General features: G+C 35.4%; 1 protein-coding gene across 1 annotated transcript in view; it reads left to right on the top strand.

The window, feature by feature from the left end:
* Positions 1–24,346, top strand: part of LOC125647623 (uncharacterized) — a 243,738-nt gene that overhangs the window by 196,529 nt on the left and 22,863 nt on the right. The window contains exons 23-28 of the mRNA XM_056143955.1: positions 1,640–1,767; positions 4,358–4,490; positions 9,480–9,581; positions 16,474–16,593; positions 19,483–19,664; positions 19,801–19,940. Coding sequence (XP_055999930.1) covers positions 1,640–1,767; positions 4,358–4,490; positions 9,480–9,581; positions 16,474–16,593; positions 19,483–19,664; positions 19,801–19,940 — 805 coding nt within the window. The remainder of the gene's footprint in view (positions 1–1,639; positions 1,768–4,357; positions 4,491–9,479; positions 9,582–16,473; positions 16,594–19,482; positions 19,665–19,800; positions 19,941–24,346) is intronic.

The raw sequence follows: 24,346 nt of genomic DNA on the forward strand, positions 1-24,346 counted from the left end.
GTATGCATATTTGTGTTGAAAGTGAGTTCTAAACAATATGGCAGCTGCTACTAAATATAAGACATGCATTGATGGAAATAACAGTCATAATCCCTCAAAGAAGAAAACCTAATGAAGCCAGAAATTCAAAGAACACTATGGAAGTAAACATCTATTCATTTCAAAGTCAGAAAGGGGGAGTTCGTATTCTAAGTGTACAATCTGTTTGACAATTTTAAACTTCAACATTTCTCATGGCGGCGAAAATGACATTAAATTCATTTTAAAAAACTTGCCAGAATAACTGACACTGTAAGTGTAAAATTATGATATATTAATGTAGCAAGATTTTGTACACAAGTTTTAGAAGGTAAAATCAATAAAAGATGTATAATAATTACTTTCTGCAGTTGTAAAATCATTTAATGCCTGACAATTAGTATGTCTAAATTCATTAAATTTGGATTTGAAATATGCCTAAAATTGCTCAGGTTACGTATTTATTCATAAAAGTTCTCCTGACCCTCCCCCCCCCCCCCTTACTATTTTCCATTTCATAATGTTGGCAACCCTGTTATTATTCCCCCCCACCCCCCCCCCCCCCCCCCTAAGACATCCTTTCTGTCGATACCAGAAAAACGTCATACACGGTATTTTCTCTCTCTCTTCGCCCGCAACAACAAGACTGTAAATTCACGTATTTTTCACAAACGAGTACTGTGACCTTGGGAAGTAGCCTTCTCTACCAACATCAAATGTAAACAATTGATTAATTCTATAAACTATAGAAATTGCATAAAATCAGATATAACTGCAATTGACGAAGTTCATTTTAATTGGACAATGCAATAAAGCAGCAGGTACCGCGATACAGAATGCGGCCATTTTTGTTGTTTCAATAAGTTGTTCGTTGAATATTCACATCATCAACGTACAAGTTATCTTGACAATTACAAGTATAGTTATCGTTCTTTACTTTAAAGAAATAAACAAACCACGATGTCAAAACACTTATTTTATGTGCTATTGTTTTATTTTTATGGTAATTTAAGTAAATAAAATGGTTAGAATATCTAAATCCAACATTATATTTAATGTGACTTACAAAAAGTCTACAAGCCCATCGGACTTCCTGATTTTTTATTTTCACTGACCCGGCCCTAAAATTCACTGGCCTCGGTCTTCGGACCACTGAGTTTTCGTGAAGACTGTTAATGAGTAGCATACATAATTTAATTTTATTCAAGTTTTGTATGACTATATGTCATCTTTTGTAAACCCAAGCACTTGTGGATGATCTTGAGAATCTCATCAAAACCGGAACAGACGGTGTGACGTCAAAATTATTGATTTTTGTGGTCTTGAATACAAAAGAGTTGCACATCATGGCAGCCTCTATAGATCGTGGGAATTTCAATTTTTGACGTTTTCAAATTAGTACTGAAGCATATCTAGGCCATATATCAACAGAATTGTATGACAAATCTTTATCATATGATTAATCCTGTCATTTATCGTGTAAAAATCTTTTGGCTTGCCTTTCCCTTTAACTGTCAAAACATTTAATCTGTGTCATTATCTACGGTGTTGATTTCACTTCAGCACTGCCAAAAATGCTATATGTCATTTAAAAGATAAACTGCTAGCTATGATCTTGCAGACCATATTCTGCTGGTATCTGAGTGGTGAAAACGCGAAATCTCAACACAGTAGTGATTTAAATCTCTGTTGTATAAAAATTCACATTCTGCTCATCACTCTGACGCCTGGATATTTGTTGTTTTCAGTGTATGTAAAATCTAAAATGAATGGAAATCAGAATTTGTAATTGGTGAATCGAATGGTATGAATCGCGGTGCACCGAAATTTTTGGTGCACCGCACAGCCCTAATAGCTAGGTCGCTACTTAATATATTTGTGTTTGGCTAATATTATTGTATAGCAACTTTACAACCATTGGTGAAGGTCATCTGCACAAGGTCAGTTGCCATGGGGATATGATATTCTTGATTAAGTTGATCATCACAACAATGTAACACTCTGAATATAACTTATCGAAATAAGCAGAGCAGGGGGGATCATATTTATTGTGTACCCGGTTGGGGCTTTACTTGCCCAGACCCTTGACAAGGCTTTCCTTTCCCACAGTACACTTTATCTTCAGATTTCAGGGCCGAGAAACATGCAACTCAAAACCCAGACGCCCTCCACCCATATCCATATATTTTATACCTCCATATCAAAGATTGGGATGCATATTGTTTTTGCCCTGTTTGTCTTTCTGAAACTCTAACCTTACACACACTGTAACTTTTGAATGTTAATTGATAGAGCTCTCACGTTTCGTATGTATACATTGCTTGTGACAAGACCTTTCTGTTGGTATCAAAGTTTTTGACCTTAACCTTGGAGTTTGACCCTCTTTTAAGAAAGTTAACCTAAGTGATATCTCCTGAACTATTCGAAGTAAGGCTTTCATAGTGTGTGTGTGTGTATATAAAGCTGAGGTCCCTTTGTCACAGCAGATGTGGCATGATAAGATTATTTCCTCCTCCCCCTCCCCGCTCAAAGGTCAAAAGTGCCAAGCTTATAGGCCTAAATTTTGCAGCCCTTCACTGGCAATGGTGACATCTCTAATCTCCATATGAGTGAAAAATTCTCGAGAGGGATGTTAAACAATATACAATCAATCAATATTCCTTATAACAAAACATTTCCTTTGACACCACGAATCGTGACCTTGGAGTTTGACCCAAAATTTAGAACTTAATTTAATGTTCCTCAAAGCTTTGAATGCAGAGGGATACCTGACAGTGTAGATTCTTATGTGCAAGTCTTGTGGAGTTTTTTGTAAGTTTTTGATCTTTTGACCTACAGTGGAACCCCATTATAACGTTTCCCTTTAAATACATTGGTCCGCATATTACGTTGGAATTTCAAAGCACAAAACCATTTCTTAACAAACGTATATAAAATAGACCTTGTTATTACGTTATCCTAAGATGCTGGGACTCGGTACTACGTTGTAAAAATTCCGACAAAAATGTAATAAACCCCCAACTCTTCAATAGTGATTCTCAAAATTATAAGCCATTCACACCTTGACTGCCTCAGAGGCAGTCACCACGTAAATTTCCTGGTCTGTTTGGGGATTAGAGACGCTTGACTGATCACGCTTCGATAGATCTAGCGACATCAATACAGGTGAATACCCCGTATCAAAGCCATGCAGTGATAAACAATTAAATAATGTTTATTTAGAAATTTACTTCATTTTTAATATTTTGATAATCAAAGAAATAATTTCTCAACCACATGCGTGTTCAGCATAGTGTGATTACCTTCGCTATTAAAACTCTATTTACGAACAGCTTTGGTACCAAACATGAAGAACAAGATTTATCGTAGCAATGTTAAAACAGCTTGGGTGACTGCTTGGACATAGGTGACTAAAGGTGTTCAATTAATAAATTGTCCGTTGTTTGGACATGCAGCTCGGGTGTTAATAAATCTTGTCCATACATACACCGAACAAACTGTCCAGTGTTATTGGCTGATTCATGCACGGCATTTACCTCAGTGAACATTCTAAAATCCCTTGATGTGCACATGATTTTAGTGCCATCATTTAGTGTTATAAATCAAATCTTCGTGCATCATTATATTTTTTATGTGGATTGCGCTTAAATTATTCTCCATGCTTATCGTAGATGAGAAAAGTGTGTAAGTGTTGGGTATCGTGTGCGTTTTGTGTCTATAATTTTGTTGTTTTTTAGGTGGGATTTTTTATATTGTGTTGTGTATTGTGTAATAAGAGAACTTAATAAAAACGATGTTTTGTTAAAAAATATTTATATGAATGTTGAATACGAACCGGAACGAGTTATTGAGAGAAATTTACATGAACACAATATTGTGTTGGAAGTTGAACAAAATGGCGGTCCAAACGAATACAGAAAAGCAACGTTTATCAAAACATCCTTATGTATCCTACACCAGAAATAAAGAAAAGGGATAAGAACATGAAGAATTACGGACATTTAAGTTAAGATGTAAATAAAACAAAGTATCATAGTCTTTTAAACAAAGAAACAGTAAAGATATATTCGCACACTCCTTGACGAAGTACCAACAGAAGATATACAGTTTCAAAATGATATTTTGAACAGATTTCATGTGGAACGTTTATTACGTTGGCCCCGGTATTACGTTATTTTATTGTGACAAAATGGAAAACGTAATAACGGGGTTCCACTGTACTTGGATTTTTTTGTTTCTTTGTTGCCACTTGGGGCATAGTGTTTCAAAAACATATCTTGTTCACAATGTAAAATTGTCACTGGTACAATTTTATGATTCTAATTTTGCAATTTTGCAGTTTTGCAATAATAATGACAGAGATGTGTACACGAGAGGAACCTTTCACAAAGGAACTTGGATTTCTAGATTCTGACCAAATCATCCAACTAGTCATTGACAAAGATGCACCAGATGTTGCTGAAGCCCGGAAGGTAATGTGTTCATAGAAAGACCCGGGGTGATGTTATGTTATTGCAATCTCTTTGTCTTTGTTAATACTGAAATTTTTACTAATATTGGCATGCAACATTATTAGGGTAATGGAAACAAGATGGCCCCAGTCCTTCTTGGGGGCTAAGAGGCAGAGTCAGATACTCCAGGGCTTGAAACTCACATTTTATGTCACCAGTCCAGCCGGACTGATAAGGTGTAATATCAACCAGTCCGCAGAAAAATTTACCAGTCCACCAGAGTTTTTCAGAAATAAACACATTTCGTTCATGTTATCAAAATAAAATAACGGAACTTAACTTGATTTGCCTCAGACAATACTGTAACACTTATATGAGATTTATATTTACTAATCTGGTTCATCTGATATCTAGAGAGGAATGCCTAATGTACGTGTGTTTAAGATTTCATAAGTATGTTTTCCAAAATGACATTTTAGAAAATTGACCAGTCCCATCGGACTGACTAAAACAAATGTCAGTCAGTCCGCCACACCTTTAACCAGTCACAGACTGACGGGCATATGTTAATTTCGAGCCCTGTACTCTAATTACTGTAAGGATGGGGCTGTATGATTCATATGGTGAATATATATTCAATATTTCTTTTAAATTCTTCTTCTAGTGTAGTCAACACCTAGCACACAGATTTACTTCATAGTAATAATGACTGGAGGCATTTACAAAAACAAACATTTCTGGTCTCTGAGTCAAGATTAAGGAAATATTGATTATTAAAAAGATTATGTTTTAAAGAATCTTTTCTTCTACTCCTGAACATATTGGAAACTATAAGTTCATTATAAGTACTTACCCCATGTAAACAAGGTTTATCTGGTATTATTGTGTTTGTCCTGTTTTCTTTGAGAGAGAGTGGGGAATTCACTAAATACTATGTACATTTGTTAATTGATGCTTGAGGAAACCCCTACAAATACACTGTATGGACAACTTCATTGTGTTTCACACAAGTCAAGAAAGAGAAAACGCTATCATTTCAGTTTTGTTGGTAGATTAAGTACCGAATAAATCCATACCGTCTCAATCACATTGATAGTTTTGCTTCCATGGTCATGTGATTATGTGGTCTTGTGCACTATTGAAATGGTAAAGTTTTGGATGTGTCAGCAGCTACACTCTGGAACTCTCTGCCTGATACCCTCCGCCGTTGTCAGAATTTGAACATTTTTAAAAAACATTTAAAAACACATCTTTTTAGACTTGCATATTATTAGTATTATAGGTGGTTAAATCTTTATGGGTTTTTTACCATCATTTTAACACAACTTTTTCAAGTGTATAATTGTATATTTATTTCAACTATTGTATTCTATATCATTTGATTGTACGGCGTGGAACTTTTTTCATGCATATCATGTTTTAGATTTTAGTAATTTTACTTCACATTATTGATGTTTTTCTAGCATTGTTGATATTATCTGTCTTAATGCTATTATAATTTCGTTTTACTACTTTTATAACATGCTGTATCATTTTTATTGTGTGCAGCACTTTAGAATGGTTATTTATAGTCATATAGGGTGCTATATAAATAAATATTATTATTATTGTACCGATTTATAAGTGCAGGCCATACAACCGCATTAGTTGCACGCTTGGATGGGAGGGGGGGGGGGGTCAAAGTTTTGCATATATCATTAAAAAATGGTGTGCTTTCAGTTTCTTAACAAACTATCCCATTTTTCAATCCTTGACCCTGGTTTTATGCCCTCACAACAAATTGCAGATGGTGTAATGTTTTTGATCCGTCCATCAATCTTGTTCTTGTCAGGGTACAATTCTTATAAAACTGAATAGAACTTGATGAGGACTGGCTGTGTAGATGTGCATATATTCACAGGAAATTCTGAATTGATTTTTTTTCATGGGGTTATTCCCCCTTTTGAACTTGAAAGGTTGGCCTGTCAGCTAGCCCTGTTCTTGTTGGTGCAACTCCTCCGAAACCATTTTACAGGATTATGTGAAACTTTAGTTAAGGACATTTTCACTTTGAAGGACTATTTATGGGGCGGCAGAGGGGCATATTGGTTTGCACCGGTCGGTCGGTCGGTAGACCACATGTTGTCCGCTCAATATCTTGAGAACCATTCACTTTATGATACTGATATTTCATATGTGGGTTGGTTATGAGTAGAAGAGGACCCCTATTGTTTTTCAGGTCAAAAGGTCAAGGGTCAATCTACTCTGGACATAGGAATATAATGTCCGCTCAATATCTTGAGAACCCTTTGCTTGAAAGACATCAAACTTGGTACACTGGTACATCCTCAGGAGAAGATGATCCCTATTGATTTTGAGGTCACATGTTTAAAGGTCAAGGGTTAACCTCGACATTGGAATATACTGTCCACTCAATATCTTGAGAACCCTTTGCTTGACAGACATCAAACTTAGTACACTGGTGTATATTCAGGAGAAGATGACTCCTATTGATTTTGAGGTCACATGGTCAAGGGTCAAACTGGACATATCATATACTGTCCACTCAATATCTTGATAACCCTTTTGCTTGACAGACATCAAACTTAGTACACTGGTACATCTTCAGGATAAGATGACCCATATTGATTTTGAGGTCAAAAGTCAATAGTTGAACTGGACATAGTAATATATTGTCTCCTATATTTTAAGAATTATTTGTTTGATTGAAACCAAATTTGGTACACTGGTACAGCATAAGGAGTAGATGACCCCTATTGATTTTTAGGTCACATGGTCAATTCACTCTTGACATAGGAGATATTATCTGCTCAATATTTTGAATTGATGATACTACTATCAATTAAGGTAGCTCCATCCTCATGTGACTTATCAATATTAATGGTTAAAAGTGGAAACACTTTATTAATTTCCACTCAATATAGTTTAATTCAGTTAATAACCAAAGAAAATGTGTATGTTACCACCTTTTTAAAGATGTCAGACATACAAAAACAGAAGTATACATCATCATCAGAAAATCACACATTTTCGTTAAACAGAATAATAAAAACAGATAAAAACTTATTGAAATGACAAAATTTAAATATCAACAGTTTTAAAAAACTGCTAATTCATAAATATGTTTAGATTAATTGTGGATATTAGGGAAACCAATGTATAATAGACATTCAGTAGAGGAAATTCCAGCATAGGAGTTATTGCCCTTGACAACATTATTTTGAAAATAAATAATCGATTATCTATGGAAAATATAAACTTTTTCAGTATTAATAGTTTACCAGATTTTTTATCATATCCAGTGAATAATATTCCTCAGAAAGATATGTTTCTATCATGTGCAAAGTTTGATTTATTAAGATTTTTGCAAAAACCTATGACATCACACGAGGATCAATCAACCTTAAATGATGTGTGTGTATAACCTTTTCAATTTTGCACCATGGGGGGCATATGTGTTTTACAAACATCTCTTGTTACATTTTCAATTCAGTTTATGATTTATTTTTTCTTGGGCTTTTTGTTGGAGAATTCTTGAGCTTGCATATATGATAAAGAGATGATGAATTTTATTATTTTGACTGACTGAAGTACATTTATTCCTACAAAATAGTTAAGCCACAGATATTTCTAATTTTGTTTTTAGCGATTTTAACCCTTTTGTACTAAAATAATGTTGGAGAGAAAACAATTGATGTCATAGTAATTTGTGTAATTTTGCAAATCTGACTTGAGTTGATTTTATTGGGTAGGGAATGTCAATAAACTCCAATGTAAATGATGCATATATATGCAAGGATATATATTAAATTCTAGGCTTTTGGATGAGTTATCAAGTTAAAAGTTTTAATGTCATGTCTGTCACTTTCATATCATATACAGGTAGGTGACTCTCGATAACTCGAAGTTCAAGAACTTCGAGAGATTAATAGTAAATTTGCTTAGCTGTATAAAGAAAAAAATCAGAACCATGATTTCACTTTGAGAGATTGAAGTTTGAGCCATTGAGAGTCATCTGTATCTTCATTTCACGCCAAGATCACATATTGTACAGATAGTGCATACTAATTTTGCTTCAAGTGCAGGATTTGACTAACATTTAGCAGAATGATGTTCATTCTGGAGTTAACTTTATGATCTACATATATCCTACCCATTCAATAATATATTATATTTTGTATCTAAATTTGTTTTGTAATATTGCTCTATCTGCATTACAAATAATAACCATATTTAAGATCAGAGGGCATATTGTGATTATGAAGCTACATCCGTTTTCAAATAATGGACTTCATCTCTTACCAAAAATGTAAACAATTAAATGTGCCCTTCTGTAGAATTAAAAGTGCATAAAATTTAAAAAATATATATATACAGTAATAAAATGGGTTATTGTAAATTCAATAAAACACACTACAGTTACAGTGAATACGCTTATAAAAATTGTAGCGAAGAGATTTTCATTCCCTGTAGATTTTAAAATAAATTACCAACATGATGTTTAAAAACAAAATGCATTCGTTGACAACAAATCAAAATTGTTCATCCATAGGACTTGGCTATAAGCATGTTGTACTGTATTGGGAATATTTTGCTAGCCCAAGGTCAAGCATATATCTGATTTACCTCATGGTCATGTGACAATAAACATATTTCTTTTGTATTAGTGGGGGGGTATGTATGGGTCTTTGCATTACCACATGCAATTATATTCATTTAAAAAAATTCATTTGACAAAACTGATCATACTGCTAGCACATCTAGTCAATAGGAAGAGATGATCATAGCTTACATCATATAGCAATTTATTGGCAGATCCAAACCACATTGTTGTGAATTATCACTCTATACAACATGAGGGTTGACTAAACTATCACTTGACATGGTTTTGGTTTTTCTATTGGAACACTTAGGTACAGGACTTGCATGGTTTCTGAGTTTAATGGTCTAAATGGGTGGTATTCTACTGATGTGTCAGCTATGCCATTTTGTGAATACTTTGTGTTGTAGGCCTGGTATAATAGTGGAGGAGATACAACAAAGCCTTTCAGACCAGATCTAGATGATAGCTACCTTCCAGAGGATTATGCTGCGAGGTCGGGACTGAGAAAGGTTTAAATTTCTTTATACATCATCCAAACTTGATTTCTTATTCATATAATCATGCACATTAAATTTCACACCGCATCGATTTAATTCATATCAATTCCATTCATAATGCACTACTGCAGGGTAAATTAATTTACTCCATGTTCACACAGCGAGAGTGATACAATATAGTATTTAACATATACTTATCAAAAATTAAATTTGCATATACTTGAATATGCATTAGCATATATGCAAGATAATTTTCACTCACAAAATTCTGTATTGTTTTGTGAGTAAAAATGACGTCATTACATGGGCACACATGCAGCATGTTTTTTTTCTTTTGCTTAAACTTGGGGGTGAGGTTGAGGAATTCAATTGTTTTGATGATTTTAAATATCTATTAGTTATATAGTTTTCCTGCCAATAAATGTGTGTCAAGATTTATTTTGACATGAATTTACTAACACAGAGCATTCACACAAGATTTCAATGCAAAGGACTCGGTGTGTTTGGGGCCAAATTCGGCCCCGTGTTCAAATTAAAAGATATCCCTTAAAGTTCTCTAATAAGATATATGTTTTTATAAAATAACTATCATATGTCCGTAAGAAGCTTTATTTTCATATAATACATACGTTAATACAGTATAGTTTACGATAACGTTGTGCCATTTTGACGTTACGTTATGCGACGTCATGAACAAGAAGGCTACATGTCTTATTATTTTGGCAAAAATAAAAATGCACTGGTACGGTACGGTATGTAATAACGAGAGGGTATGTTACATACAGTGGCATAAATGGTGAAGGTAAGCACAGTGTAACAATAATTTTTGGTACATAGCGTCGTCATTCGTGCAACGCTTTGCAACCGCGTGCGGTGACTGTACCTTTTAAGGCTGATTCCGGGACCGTCTCGTTATAAAGCGTGCCGTATCAGTGTACTGTGATTATTATTTGAAAAGTTTAAAGGACACATCTCGTGTTTTCGAAGTATACAGAATTATATGCATTTTGTCTTCCTTATGCTTATAGAAATTAATTGTAATAGTTCGTTCGCTGAAGTATTGCGATAATTAGCCACAATACGGACTTAAATCTAAGCCCCGATTTCAAAAATCCTAATTAATTAGATAGGTAGTCACGTGGTACAGTGACGTCATATGCGACCTTCGTCGATCAACTTGTTGTAAAAGTAGTGTTAGATATTTTTAAAAACTCGGGTTTTATGGGCCTAATTTATTTACCATGGATAACATTTATTTCGATGTTGACAAATTTCCAGAGTCTTATATCTTTTAGCCACCAGTGCATACAAATAGCGACCCAAATGTAGCGAGAAAAGCGAGTATGAAATCTGCATAAATTTGCGAGTAAATAATGTTTACATCGGATCCCTGTCTAAACACAATTTGGTAATGCCATTTCTGTAAACAACTGTAATTAGCGTTGTTGCTTTTCTAAAATAAACAGTGCAATTATTATTAAATTTATTTTTGGAGAAGTTAGATAGGCTTAAATTATGATACGATTATGTATCATTGACAACTAGGCCTACTGTCACGGGTGCATTTCGAAAAAGAAAAAATAATAATAATGATCAAACTTATTGTGAAAATCACAATACTTTTAAATTATTTTATTAAAGCAATTTTATTAGGCCTAATTATTATTTTTTGTTATCAACACGTTGTTACGTAGGAAGTGGGAGCGCGGCGTGCTGTTGTTGTAAACACGTACGCGTTCCTTAAAAAAATGAAAGCATTATAATTCAGTTCAAAGTCGGGAAATATTATATTTTATTATTTATAATTGAAAGTTCAATTATTTTTAAATTTCTTTTTTAAAACTACCAGTTGGTAGACACTGCTAGCAAAGTTCTGCCTATGTTGTTACAAGGTGAAGGTCAGTTGGTGCGAGTGTGTATTGAATTCGAGAGCAGAACGGAAAGCATATGTCGTAGGCCTATATGTAATAGTGCGTAGCTTCGATAGAACCACTTTCTCGCAGTTTATCTACGTATTTGTCCAAGTGCTTGTTAGAAAAAGTACAGGGACAAATTTTACTGGGGGTTTTTATGGCAAAGTCGTTGTGCCGACAAAAAATATTCACGTCTTGTCCCTCGAAAATTGATAAAAATACAGTCCAAATCCTCTCTACTGACAGCAAGTACATCCTTAAACGGCACAAAACACCCTAATGCAATGTTATTTACAAGCTGTTAATGTGATAATTGTTTGTTTGTCAATTAAATCTAATCTGTTTATGAAATGGCTATCAACTGTTTTCAAATCTTCTCGCTCGAGGTCGCATATGACGTCACAGATAATGGCGCGTAAAATATCGAAGAAAATATGCATATCGCAAGATTTGAATTTCATCGCTTTCAAACTCGAAAACTACGCAAACTGTTTCATTTAAAACACATGTAAAGTAGTTTTAGGCATGAAATGAATTAATTTTGCTGAAAAAATTAAAAAGTTTAGAAACATGCGATGTGTCCTTTAATTGACTCACTCCGAAAGTTTTCATGAATTGTAAATGATTCAATGTGACGGGTGCTACGATTTGAATGACGATTTGTGTAACGGTATTTAGTAACTGTAGAGTAACCCATATTCAATTAATTTTATCATTCAGCACACGTTTGTGTCTTTACATTTGGATTAAATTGCATTGTTTAAATATGAATTAAATGAATATCAGTTGTATCAGAGCTCCAGATAAGGTGCGTATCAGCGTAAATACTCATTAAATTTTACCAAATACGCATTTAAGTTGAAAATCATGCGTACAATTACGCATTAGCGAATGTAAATACGCTTTACACTCCCAAAGTAATGCGTATTAGTCCGCGTATTTGTGATACATGTAGTATGATATAGATATGATTTATCTATTGATGTGAATTGAGGTTAGCCCAGGGCTTCATCATACATGATATTTAGTGCTATGAAATACGTTTTGATGAGAATCACAATTTTGAAAAATTGGAAGAGTTAACTCAAAACACTATTACAATTATAGGCCTACTTGTTATACTTTCTTTCTTAAAGAGTTAGTGTGCGGTCGAAAGCACAGAAGAAAAAAAAAACTTGCATTATCAATCGTGGACGAATGATATACAGAATTGGATCATATAATCATGTGACTGAGTGTCTGACATATTCAAATTTAATGCATCAATGATAAGTATCAAATTCCCAATGACAATGAATAGTTTTAATAAAAAGAACTGCAAAGGATTTTCCCCGTAAATAGCTGGAGCAGCCTTTTAGTATAAACTTTAAGTTAAAAGTTTAACGGAAGAAGTATCGTTTATCTGGTGACATCTTCTGTGCAAAAGAGCAAAGATAATCAGTAAATTAACAAAATACACTTTTGAATTTTTCTGAAAAGCAAAATACTCATTGATTTGAAAATCAGGGAGTAAATACTCTTTGTGGTAAAAAATTATCTGGAGCTCTGTTGTATGCATGGTGAGTGGGTACATGAAACTATACTTATGTGTATATACACACCATGTTCAATCCCCCCCCCCCCTCCCCCCCACCAAGTACACTAAAGGTGTATTCAGCTCAGCGAAGACACTAAACAATGCCACAGCGAAAAGAACATGAAATACATTCAAAGTAATGTGAAAAGAAATATCAAAATGTTTTGGAATTAAAAAAAACACACGACATTGGGATTGAGAATGTACAACACACGTATTCAACACTATCACAATGAAAAGAATATAACTAAAAATAATCTTGCGGGATTTTAAGATTCAAGATTTTAGCATATGCACGTGTATCTATTTAAAAAATATATCATAAATACTTCTTTATATACAACACATCTTTCAATGCATTGGTATTTACGCAATTGAAACAGTTTGAATTATAAATCAGTATTGTCGTCTCATACCGCGTCTGAAGTCCGCATGGGAGAGGATCGTACCTTAAGGCAGCCCGCAGCCCCCCCCCCCCCCCCCCCCCCCCCCCCCCCCCCCCCCCCCCCCCCTTGCTGCATGCCTGATTTAGTCCTATTCGGTCAGTTTCTAATGATGAATGAAGTAGTGACAGTTTAAATTGTACAAAAGTAAATTCTTTTATGACAATTCACTACCATATATAATACCGTTAGTCAAAGGTTTGTAATATCCAGCAGTTTGTTGTCATTAACTTAAGTGAAAGGTTTAAATTATAATCTATGCTTTGAATCCTACATGTAGAGTATAAATTGTTTTAATGTTTTACATCGTATTGACATTATTTCAGCCATTTTACGGCAGTATATATATATATATATATATATATATATATATAATAATAAAATGTGACTATAAAGAAAATTAATCACCGGTAATAATGTAAATTGAAAATGGAAGAAGGATATTAAACAATGTTCCAGTTTTGTACAGATGATTTCATGATATTAATATTGTGATCTGCTTCTGTCCTTATTACTTAGCGCACAGATGTAATCACTTCAATTCCAGGGATGGACTTTAGATCCGCGCATGATTTAGATATGCGATGTGTTTTGCACACGCCAATATAAATGTCATGTCAACGGTGGATCGATGGGCAGAATGTCTCCATGTGCGTGAAAATCATGCTCTACGTACTACTTGAACAACTGTTCCACGTTTTGATGATGAAAATAACCAGTGGTATTATTTATCTTTCATCCCAGTGCCGAGTATATTACCACATTAGATTCCACACAAAAAATATCACAGGAATTTAGCAACAGAACTTGCCCCCACTTTAGTTTGACAATGTAGTTTTTCCATAATTCTAACATATGAAGTTTGATTTACCCTGAACCCTCCCTCCCCTTTATGGTAGTAGTGAATGCTTGTGGGAATGAAATAAAACCTTGAAATCCCATCGTCGGAAACCCACGGTTGATTACACTTCGTTCCTCTCTCCACCGTGGGTTTCCGACGATGTTGAAATCCATGTCCTGATGAATCAACCGTTTCACAAAATGTGAACATTTATGCTGCCTACGTGAATTTGCTGTTTGAAAAATATTTCATTAGTAATCATGTGCGTTTATACAAAATTAATTTGTCACGAATGTACGTATATGACAGAAATTAACTTTATAATATTTATCCGTGTATAACACAAAGCAATGTATGACAGGCATATAGAATGGGGATGGGGGGGGGGTGCTTTCTTAACAATATATATTTTTGTAGTAAAGATATATTTGGTGACTTCCCCAGGCCACTTTTTAAAAAGTAATAGTGAATGGTAAGAATGCAGTTTCGAAGTAGTACTTAAGTAGAAGTTATGAATTCATGTATAGAAGGGAGCAACCCCACTTACCCCCCGGAATGAAGAACTAGAAGTTAGGGAAAACGTAAAGTTTAATCAATATTATATTTAATGAAAATATATATGATGTACGTATGTCAACCCTAACCTCCCCCCCCCCCCCCACACACACACACACACACACACACACAAATTAGGATTTTGAAGACCATGTTGGCTTTTTGTTTCAATTTTACAAGTATTATTTTTAGACAAAGTGAAATGAACTTCTCCGGCTCCCCCTTGAAAAAACGATCCTACGTGTCTATAATAAAGTAGCTAATATATTTACGAAAGGGTAACACGTTACGAATACTGGGGTAATTGGAAAATTATAACAATACAAATGATGCAGATATAGCCTTAGGCCTATATATAGTCGTATCGCACGACGGCATATGCACTGTAATGTTCAATGCTATTGCTATCCTTTAAATAAAAAGTAGATAAGAATTATATTGAAACATCTCTTAACTTTAAAAAAAATTATCTTTGTTTACTTAATATCTTAATATTGGTCGTTTCCATTACACTACCGGCTGAGGTAACGTAGTATGTTAGTTGACTAAATGATCTATCAACCCATTGTGACGTCACTTTTTTAATCTATATACCAAAATACATATATAAATCGGCCTCGTGCTCTGCCATGCATTTAGCTATATAGATTAATAAAAGATAGTAGCATTTTGTATTCGATCGGCAAAATGTTTCATATAATGCAATTTCCATTGATTAAAAGTAATTGATATCAAAGTATTCCTAACTAGTGTACATGTCGCTTAGTTACAGGGACGGAAGTAAGATGGCATGATTAATATAATACACAACACAAGGGAAGACATGTAAATATCGTATCGTGACATTGCCCCTTTAAATTGATGTTAGGAATTTTATCATTTGATGCGGTGTTAGACGAGTATTTTCTTTTGTAATCAAAATATAGGTAAACTTATGTAACAACACATATATAACAACATCCATAAACATGACGTGTATTTCCATGCTGTAAAAACGCTAAAAATATGAACGTAAAATAAGAAATCGGTATGGTCCGCACAATATCACCATCGTAATTTTTTGTATGTGAAATGCATGCACATAAATGTTTTATGTGTGAAAATTTTAAAGTGGTGATATTATGCGGACCTATTCAAATATCTTTAAAAGTGGTTAAATTTTATGAAATTTTCCGGAAATTTGTGTTCCGTACGTATTTTGGCAACGTCAATGTAGTAGAAATGTGACACATGTTCAAAGTTTCGTTTTATTTTTGAGACAAGTGTATCTCCATCAGTAATTTGCAATGTAGAAGTTTGATTCAACATGTACTTCATTTTTGAATAATTCAGGGGGCCAAATACTATACCAAACGAACTTCGTTCTTTATTTGCTGTGCTCCAAGCACACCATGTGCGTGATTCAAATTGCATACGAGTTGAAATAGGATTAATTTACAAGTTACACTGTGTGAATGATGCATTTGTTAGCCCAGCAAAACATGCATGGTGTTCATGAAAAATATGAGATTTCAAGTGATATATATGCATATCAGACAAGATTTCTTTCTCTTTTTTTCACTCCGGAAACTCTTAGTTGTTGGACCAGTGCTGGAACAACAAACCTGATGTTCGACCATCCTTTAGACAGACCCTGGACAGGTTAAATGAAATCTACCCCGTGAAGGGAGAGCTTATTGACAATCTGGTCAATATGGTATGTCATGAATTATAGAAGATGTTGCATGTACTGTTGGGAACCTTTCCCAAAATGTCTGGGGAAGACAGCCAAATCCATGAGTGTTTATGTTTTCAATTTGTTTGTCTCGTAGATAAAGTATCAGGAACTGAACAGCTGATCGCAAGTTCAAGTCCGGCAGAGTCTTTTGCTCATATTTATTGAAATAATTGTTTGAAAATCATTTTTTAAATCCAAAATTGCATATTTTCTGCCTTTTTGACATATGTACTTCTTACATATGATCATATTTTCCATAATAAAATCAATTCATACTATTTTGAAAAACTCTTGTCATTAAGGTATAGTGAGCTACCTTTAAGAAATTGTGCTGTTTAGGCCAATTCACCTTAATTGATAGATTATCATCCCTGCCCACCCCGAATTTTTTTATTTTGCGAAACTTGCGATTTCCGGAAAGTTTTCGGGTCCGACTCCGGTATTTACACTTAATTCTTGTTTACATTTCCGGTTTAGCAATGTGAAGAAAATAGATGTATGGTTTTCTTAATTTCTTGCGTTCTTGCGGGCGTAGATCTTGAAGAAGTTGGGTATCTTTCTGTGTTTGAAATTAAAGCTTTACCTGGAATTCGTCTGTGAAATATAAGGATAGATTGATATCCATCTGACATTAAATGATTCACTTTTGTTGACAAAAATTCGTTTGTCATTAATATTTTTCTCAGAAAATAGAAATTAAAAAATAAAATCCTCCCGTCCGCCCCTTACTTTTTGGTGACCCTGGATGATAATCTACTTTATGCTTATTAAGTTGAATTGGCTTTAACACTCTGGGAAAATAATTACTTGCTGATATATTCAGTACTCAATGATTTCTGTTTTGGCTGCAAATTTGACTACAACGTATGTGACCCACCATAATTATAAATGCGAAGAAATGTTGTAATATGTTACAAGTAATTTTAAAAATTCAAATAAATATCATAAAAATTTTGTTTTGTTTTCCATAAAACTGTTTAACAATGTCCCTTAAATACAATGTATTTATTTTTCTAAATTTTTAATTGGCATCTCAAAAATATGGCATGTACGTGCTTATTGCAATTTATCTAGAATAGGCCATTTAAAAGTGATAATTATGCCCCCCTTTGAAAAAGAGGGGGCATATTGTTTTGCAACTGTCGGTCTGTAGACCATGTGTTCTCCCCTCAATATCTTGAGAACCATTCACTTGATGATAATGATATTTCATATGTGGGTTGGTTATGAGTAGAAGAGGACCCCTAGTGTTTTTCAGGTCAAGGGTCAATCTACTCTGGACATAGGAATATAATATCTGCTCAACATCTTGAGAACCCTTTGCTTGAAAAACATCAAACTTAGCACACTGGTACATCCTAAGGAGTAGATGACCCCTATTGATTTTGAGGTCATATGGTCAAGGGTCAAACTGGGCATAGGAATATACTGATCATTCAATGTCTAGAGAACCTTTTGCTTGACAGACATCAAACATGGCACACCAGTACATCTTCAGAAGAAAATTACCCCTATTGATTTTGAGGTCACATGGTCATGGGTCAAACTGGACATAAGAATATAATGTCCGCTCAATATCTTGAAAACCCTTTGCTTGACAGACATCAAACTTAGTACACTGGTATATCTTCAGGAGAAGATGACTCCTATTGATTTTGAGGTCACATGATCAAGGGTCAAACTGGACATTGGAATATACTGTCTGCTCAATATCTTGAGAACCCTTTGCTTGACAGACATCAAACTTGGTACACTGGTACGTATTCAGGAGAAAATGACCCCTATCAGTCTATGCGAAAGACATCGGACCGTCGGACCTGACCGATGTGCAGTGCCTCAGGTCCGATGTGTCATTTTTTACACCGGACCGGAATGTTCGATGTCTCAGTATTCGGTTTTAAGCTTTATTATTTTGACGCGGAGTCAATTAAATGTTTGTTATAAGTAAAAAATATCACACAAATCCAAATACGTAAATGAATGTGATTAAACCGCATGGACCGTCTAAAGTATTATGCGGGAGGGATCCCTGGTATAGTATTACTGGTATAATAAATAAGATTTCCCTCGTTTTGCATTTTCACGTTTTTCTCTTTTTTACATTAGGTTTTTCGGTCTGACAAAATTTGGTTCGGTCCGGTGTGTTCATTGATTACACAGGACCGAATGTCCTGTGTGGTCCAAAAAACTTTCGTATAGACTGCCCTATTAATTTTGAAGTCACATGGTCAAAGGTCAAGGGTCAACCTAGACATTGGAATATACTGTCTGCTCAATATCTTGAGAACCCTTTGCTTGACAGACATCAAACTTAGTACAGTGGTGTATATTCAGGAGGAGATGACTCCTATTGATTTTGAGGTCACATGGTCAAAGGTCAAACTGAACATAGTAATATACTGTCCACTCAATATTTTGATAACCCTTTTGCTTGACAGACATCAAACTTAGTACACTGGTACATCTTCGGGAGAAGATGACCCATATTGATTTTGAGGTCGAAAGTCAATTGTTGAACTGGACATAGTAATATGCTGTCTCCTATATTTTAAGAATTATTTGCTTGATTGACACCAAACTTGTTACACTGGTACAGCATATGGAGTAGATGACCCCTATTGATTTTTAGGTCACATGGTCAATTCACTCTTGACATAGGAAGATATTGCCTGCTCAATATTTTGAATTGATGATACTACTATCAATTAAATTAAGTGTATATATAACCCTTTTCAATTTTGCACCGGGGGGGGGGGGGGGGGGAGCATATGTGTTTTACAAACATCTCTTGTTTTATGATAGCTATTGCTTATTAAATCTTGAAATAAATCAATACCATATTTATTGTAATATGTTAATAATTTATAGCTGGAGAAGTACTCCAGTAATTTAGAAGCCATTGTCGCAGAGAGAACTAGGGAGCTCGTGGCAGAAAAGGCTAGGACAGAAGAACTCATCAGTCAAATGTTGCCCAAGAAAGTTTCAGAAGACCTTAAGCATGGTAAACCAGTGGAGCCAGAAGCATTTGAATGTGTCACAATTTATTTCAGGTAATGAATTCCTGCCTACCTGTAAGTGACTTTTAAAAGTGCATGAAGTAAGCAAGACGATGTTATGAAATCTCAAGTGAAAATTGTTGGTAGCTAGTGTAACAGAAATGGTATTTAATTGTCTGTTTTGTTTCAGTGACTTGGTAGGATTTACTTCTATTGCACGGGACAGCACCCCATTCCAGGTGGTCACCTTGCTTAACGACCTTTACACATGTTTTGATGCAGTTTTGGACCACTATGATGTGTATAAAGTTGAGACCATTGGTGATGCTTGTAAGTTTTGGTTTACAAATACTGTATACATCTTTTCAGGGACATATTGTTATTCTCCTTCCGTTTTCTTTCTGTTTGCCTTGATGCATGTGGCCTGATAACTCAGTTGGTAGAAATTCAAGGGCTACGGGTTTGAATCATGGTCTGGTCCATTGAATTTTTTCCCTTCCTGTTACATTTTGTGTGTCTTCAAGGTGTGATTGAGACGCTCATTCAGCCCCAGTGACTCTTGTATATACAGTGCTTCAGCAGCTGTTATCAGCATGTGCCCCAGAGATTTTTAGGAGGATGCTTAGTGCTGTTGTAAACATGCACATGCTCCATATTTATCTGTATATCACTGATTATATTCCTCTGATAACCTTGAAATTTACACATAACATGGAACACAAATTTTAGAATTCAATGATGTAATTTTTACAAAAAATAATGAAAGCTTCCACAGAAATTTTTTATTATACCCCCCTTTGAAAAAGAGGGGGCATATTGTTTTGCAACTGTCGGTCGGTCTGTAGACCACATGTTGTCCGCTCAATATCTTGAGAACCATTCACTTGATGATAATGATATTTTATATGTGGGTTGGTTATGAGTGGAAGATGACCCCTATTGTTTTTCAGGTCAAAAGGTCAAGGGTCAATCTACTCTGGACATAGGAATATAATGTCCGCTCAATATCTCGAGAACCCTTTGCTTGAAAGACATCAAACTTGGCACACTGGTACATCCTAAGGAGTAGGTGACCCCCATTGATTTTGAGGTCATATGGTCAAAGGTCAAGGGTCAAACTGGGCATAGGAATATACTGATCATTCAATGTCTAGAGAACCCTTTGCTTGACAGACATCAAACTTGGTACACCAGTACATCTTCAGAAGAAGATGACCCCTATTGATTTTGAGGTCACATGGTCAGAGGTCAAGGGTCAAACTGAACATAGGAATATACTGTCTGCTCAATATCTTGAGAACCCTTTGCTTGACAGACATCAAACTTGGTACACTAGTACGTCTTCAGGAGAACATGACCCCTATTGATTTTGAGGTCAAAGGTCAAGGGTCAAACAGGACATAGGAATATAATGTCTGCTCAATATCTTGAGAACCCTTTTCTTGACAGAAATCAAACTTAGTACACTGGTAGATCTGCAGGAGAAGATGACTCTTATTACACTGGAATCGGGTTGTCCGTCCGTCTGTAGACGCAATGGTTTCCGGGCTCTAAAGCATTATCCTTTCCACCTACCATCACCATATCATATATATGGACTAACCATGGGATGAAGATGTTCCCTATCGATTTTGGGGTCCAAAGGTCAAGCGCACTGGACATCGAAGTAGCAATATGGTTTCCGGGCTCTAAAGCGTTATCCTTTCCACCTACAGTCACCATATCATACAAATGGACTACCCATGGGATGAAAATGTTCCCTATCGATTTTTGGGTCAAAGGTCAAGCGAACTGGACATCGAAGTAGCAATATGTTTCCGGGCTCTAAAGCGTTATCCTTTCCACCTACAGTCACCATATCATACATATGGACTACCCATGGGATGAAGATGTTCAAAGGTCAAGCGCACTGGACATCGAAGTAGCAATATGGTTTCCGGGCTCTAAAGCGTTATCCTTTCCACCTACAGTCACCATATCATACATATGGACTACCCATGGGATGAAGATGTTCCCTATCGATTTTGGGGTTAAAAGGTCAAAGGTCACACGCACTGGACATCGAAGTAGCAATATGGTTCGGTTTGTCATGCCATTTGCTTTTTACACTCAGAAAAGAGGTAGTTTATACCTATTACCAACACCCTTTGGGAGATTGGGGTAAGCGGGGGGTATTCTTAGTGAGCATTGCTCACAGTACCTCTTGTTAATTTTGAGGTCACATGGTCAAGGGTCAAACTAGACATGGGAATATACTGTCTGCTCAGTATCTTGAGAACCCTCTTCTTGACAGACATCAAACTTGGTACACTGATACGTCTTCAGGAGATGACCCCTAATGATTTTGAGGTCACATAAGCAAAGGTCAAGGGTCAAACTGGGCATAGGAAGATACTGTCCGTTCAATATCTTGAGAACCCTTTGCTTGACAGACATCAAACTTGGTACACTGGTACATCTTATGTAGAAGATGACCCCTATTGATTTTGAGGTCACATGTTTAAAGGTCAAGGGTCAACCTGGACATTGGAATATACTGTCTGCTCAATATTTTCAGAACCCTTTGCTCGACAGACATCAAACTTTAAATAGTACACTGGTGTATATTCAGGAGAAGATGACTCCTAGTGATTTTTAGGTCACATGATCAAAGGTCAAGGGTCAAACTGGACATAGTAATATACTGTCCACTCAATATCTTGATAACCCTTTTACTTGACAGACATCAAACTTAGTACATTGGTACATCTTCAGGAGAGGATGACCCATATTGATTTTGAGGTCAATAGTTGAACTGGACATAGTAATATATTGTCTCCTATATTTTAAGAATTATTTGCTTGATTGACACTGGTACACTGGTACAGCATAAGGAGTAGATGACCCCTATTGAATTTTAGGTCACATGGTCAATTCACTCTTGACATAGGAAGATATTGTCTGCTCAATATTTTGAATTGATGATAATACTATCAATTAAATGAGGTGTGTGTATAACCCTTTTCAATTTTGCACCATGGGGGGCATATGTGTTTTACAAACATCTCTTGTTATTCACTGGCCGTAAATGTTCAGACCACCTCGCAATGTCGGCCTGCTTAGTCTGTCTGAATCATGAGCAAATTCCAATTCATCATTAGATATATCCCACAACTTATGTTAGAATCAAAATTAGCAATCTCCAGTTGTTTCTTAATATCTTTTGCTTCAGGTTCTTTACACTCTTTCTACTTCAGTGATGATTCTGTTCCGCTATTTTGAATCCGGCAATCCGGTCGGAAAAAGTCAGGTCGTTTAGGCCGTATTCTTAATCGCAGAACTGTTTCATTTGTCTTATCAGAGCGTGCACTGTAAAGCTTGCAACTAATGACGATCTGACAAATAATGCATGGCGGTTCGTACAGCCAGGTGAAGACGTGAAAGTTTTGGACAGAACAGTTAAAATTCATGGAATTGGCAATGGTTATTGTGTGATGTCAAAGGGGATAAAATATCTGAGAACGTTAGAAAGACGATTGATCCAGGGATTGCGAAATGTGTTTTATGTAACAAGGACATGGAAATCCGGTCCATGGAATTAGCGGAAACACTGAAAACACAAGGTAATAACCGAAAACACTCCTCAAAAGTGCCAAAAACACCAATGTGTCATTAATAAAGCATCTACAGAGTGTTAGATCATACTTATATACATGCATTCCCCAAGTTTTGTTTGTATTGATTTTTCAACAACATGTAGATGCTCCACAATAATTGTTGTGCTATGTATAGCAACTTGATCAGAGATTGCGTATTTAATTTTATTGTAATAGTGAAATATATTTTTCTCCTCCTCAAGAAGTTCTGATTGCAATGTGAATAAATTTTATGAAATGATATATGACATAACCGTCCTCTTGGCCAACGATGCCACCAAGAAATGCAATCTGAAATACTAGACATAAATCATTCAATTTTCTATCAATATAAATGAAACTTGGGTAATATATGAATGAAAGGTGAAGATAATGAACAGTTATTCATCTCTTGACTCCTATAAGCAATACAAAATAGAGAGTTGGGCAAACACGGACGCCTGGATATGCCAGGGGTGGGATCAGGTGCCTAGGAAGAGTAAGCATCCCCTGTGATCTAACACTCTATAAGTGTATTTTAATGATGCATTGGTGTTTTTGATACATTCTGTGATGTTTTGGTAATTATCTGATGTTTGTGGTGTTTCCGTGAATTCCATGGAAATCTGTACTAATTTTCACTCTTTGTCACACATTTTTAGGCTTATTTTGGGCTTGCAGAAACCTAAATTTGTACAGCCGCTGGGGGCTTCATGCCCCTGTACCCCTCGACCCACGCCTATGTCAGATATTTTGGAAAGAATCATCACTGCTACTGTAAATTCCTCAAATTCTTCTCCATCACTTTCACTTGAGCTAAACATTGACACCATGTTGTTTATGAAACAATGTTTGACATGAAACATACTTTCGCTTTTCTTTGTATCCTTATTATACCCGCACTTTCTAAAGAAAGTTCGGGTATATTGTTTTTATCCCGGTCCGTCCGTCTGTCCCGGTTGTTGTCACTAAAACTGTGTCCACATTTACAGCGAAATCCAAATGATATTCTAGGAGCTGAATAACAAAGTCCTGTAGATGTGCAATAAGGTTTCAGAATGTTCATATTGGCCCCAGGGGGCAAATAGGGCCTGAAAAATGACATTTTCTAACATAAAGCTT

The sequence above is a fragment of the Ostrea edulis genome, chromosome 1 (genome assembly GCF_947568905.1).
Source record: "Ostrea edulis chromosome 1, xbOstEdul1.1, whole genome shotgun sequence".
Lineage (NCBI taxonomy): Eukaryota > Metazoa > Mollusca > Bivalvia > Ostreida > Ostreidae > Ostrea > Ostrea edulis.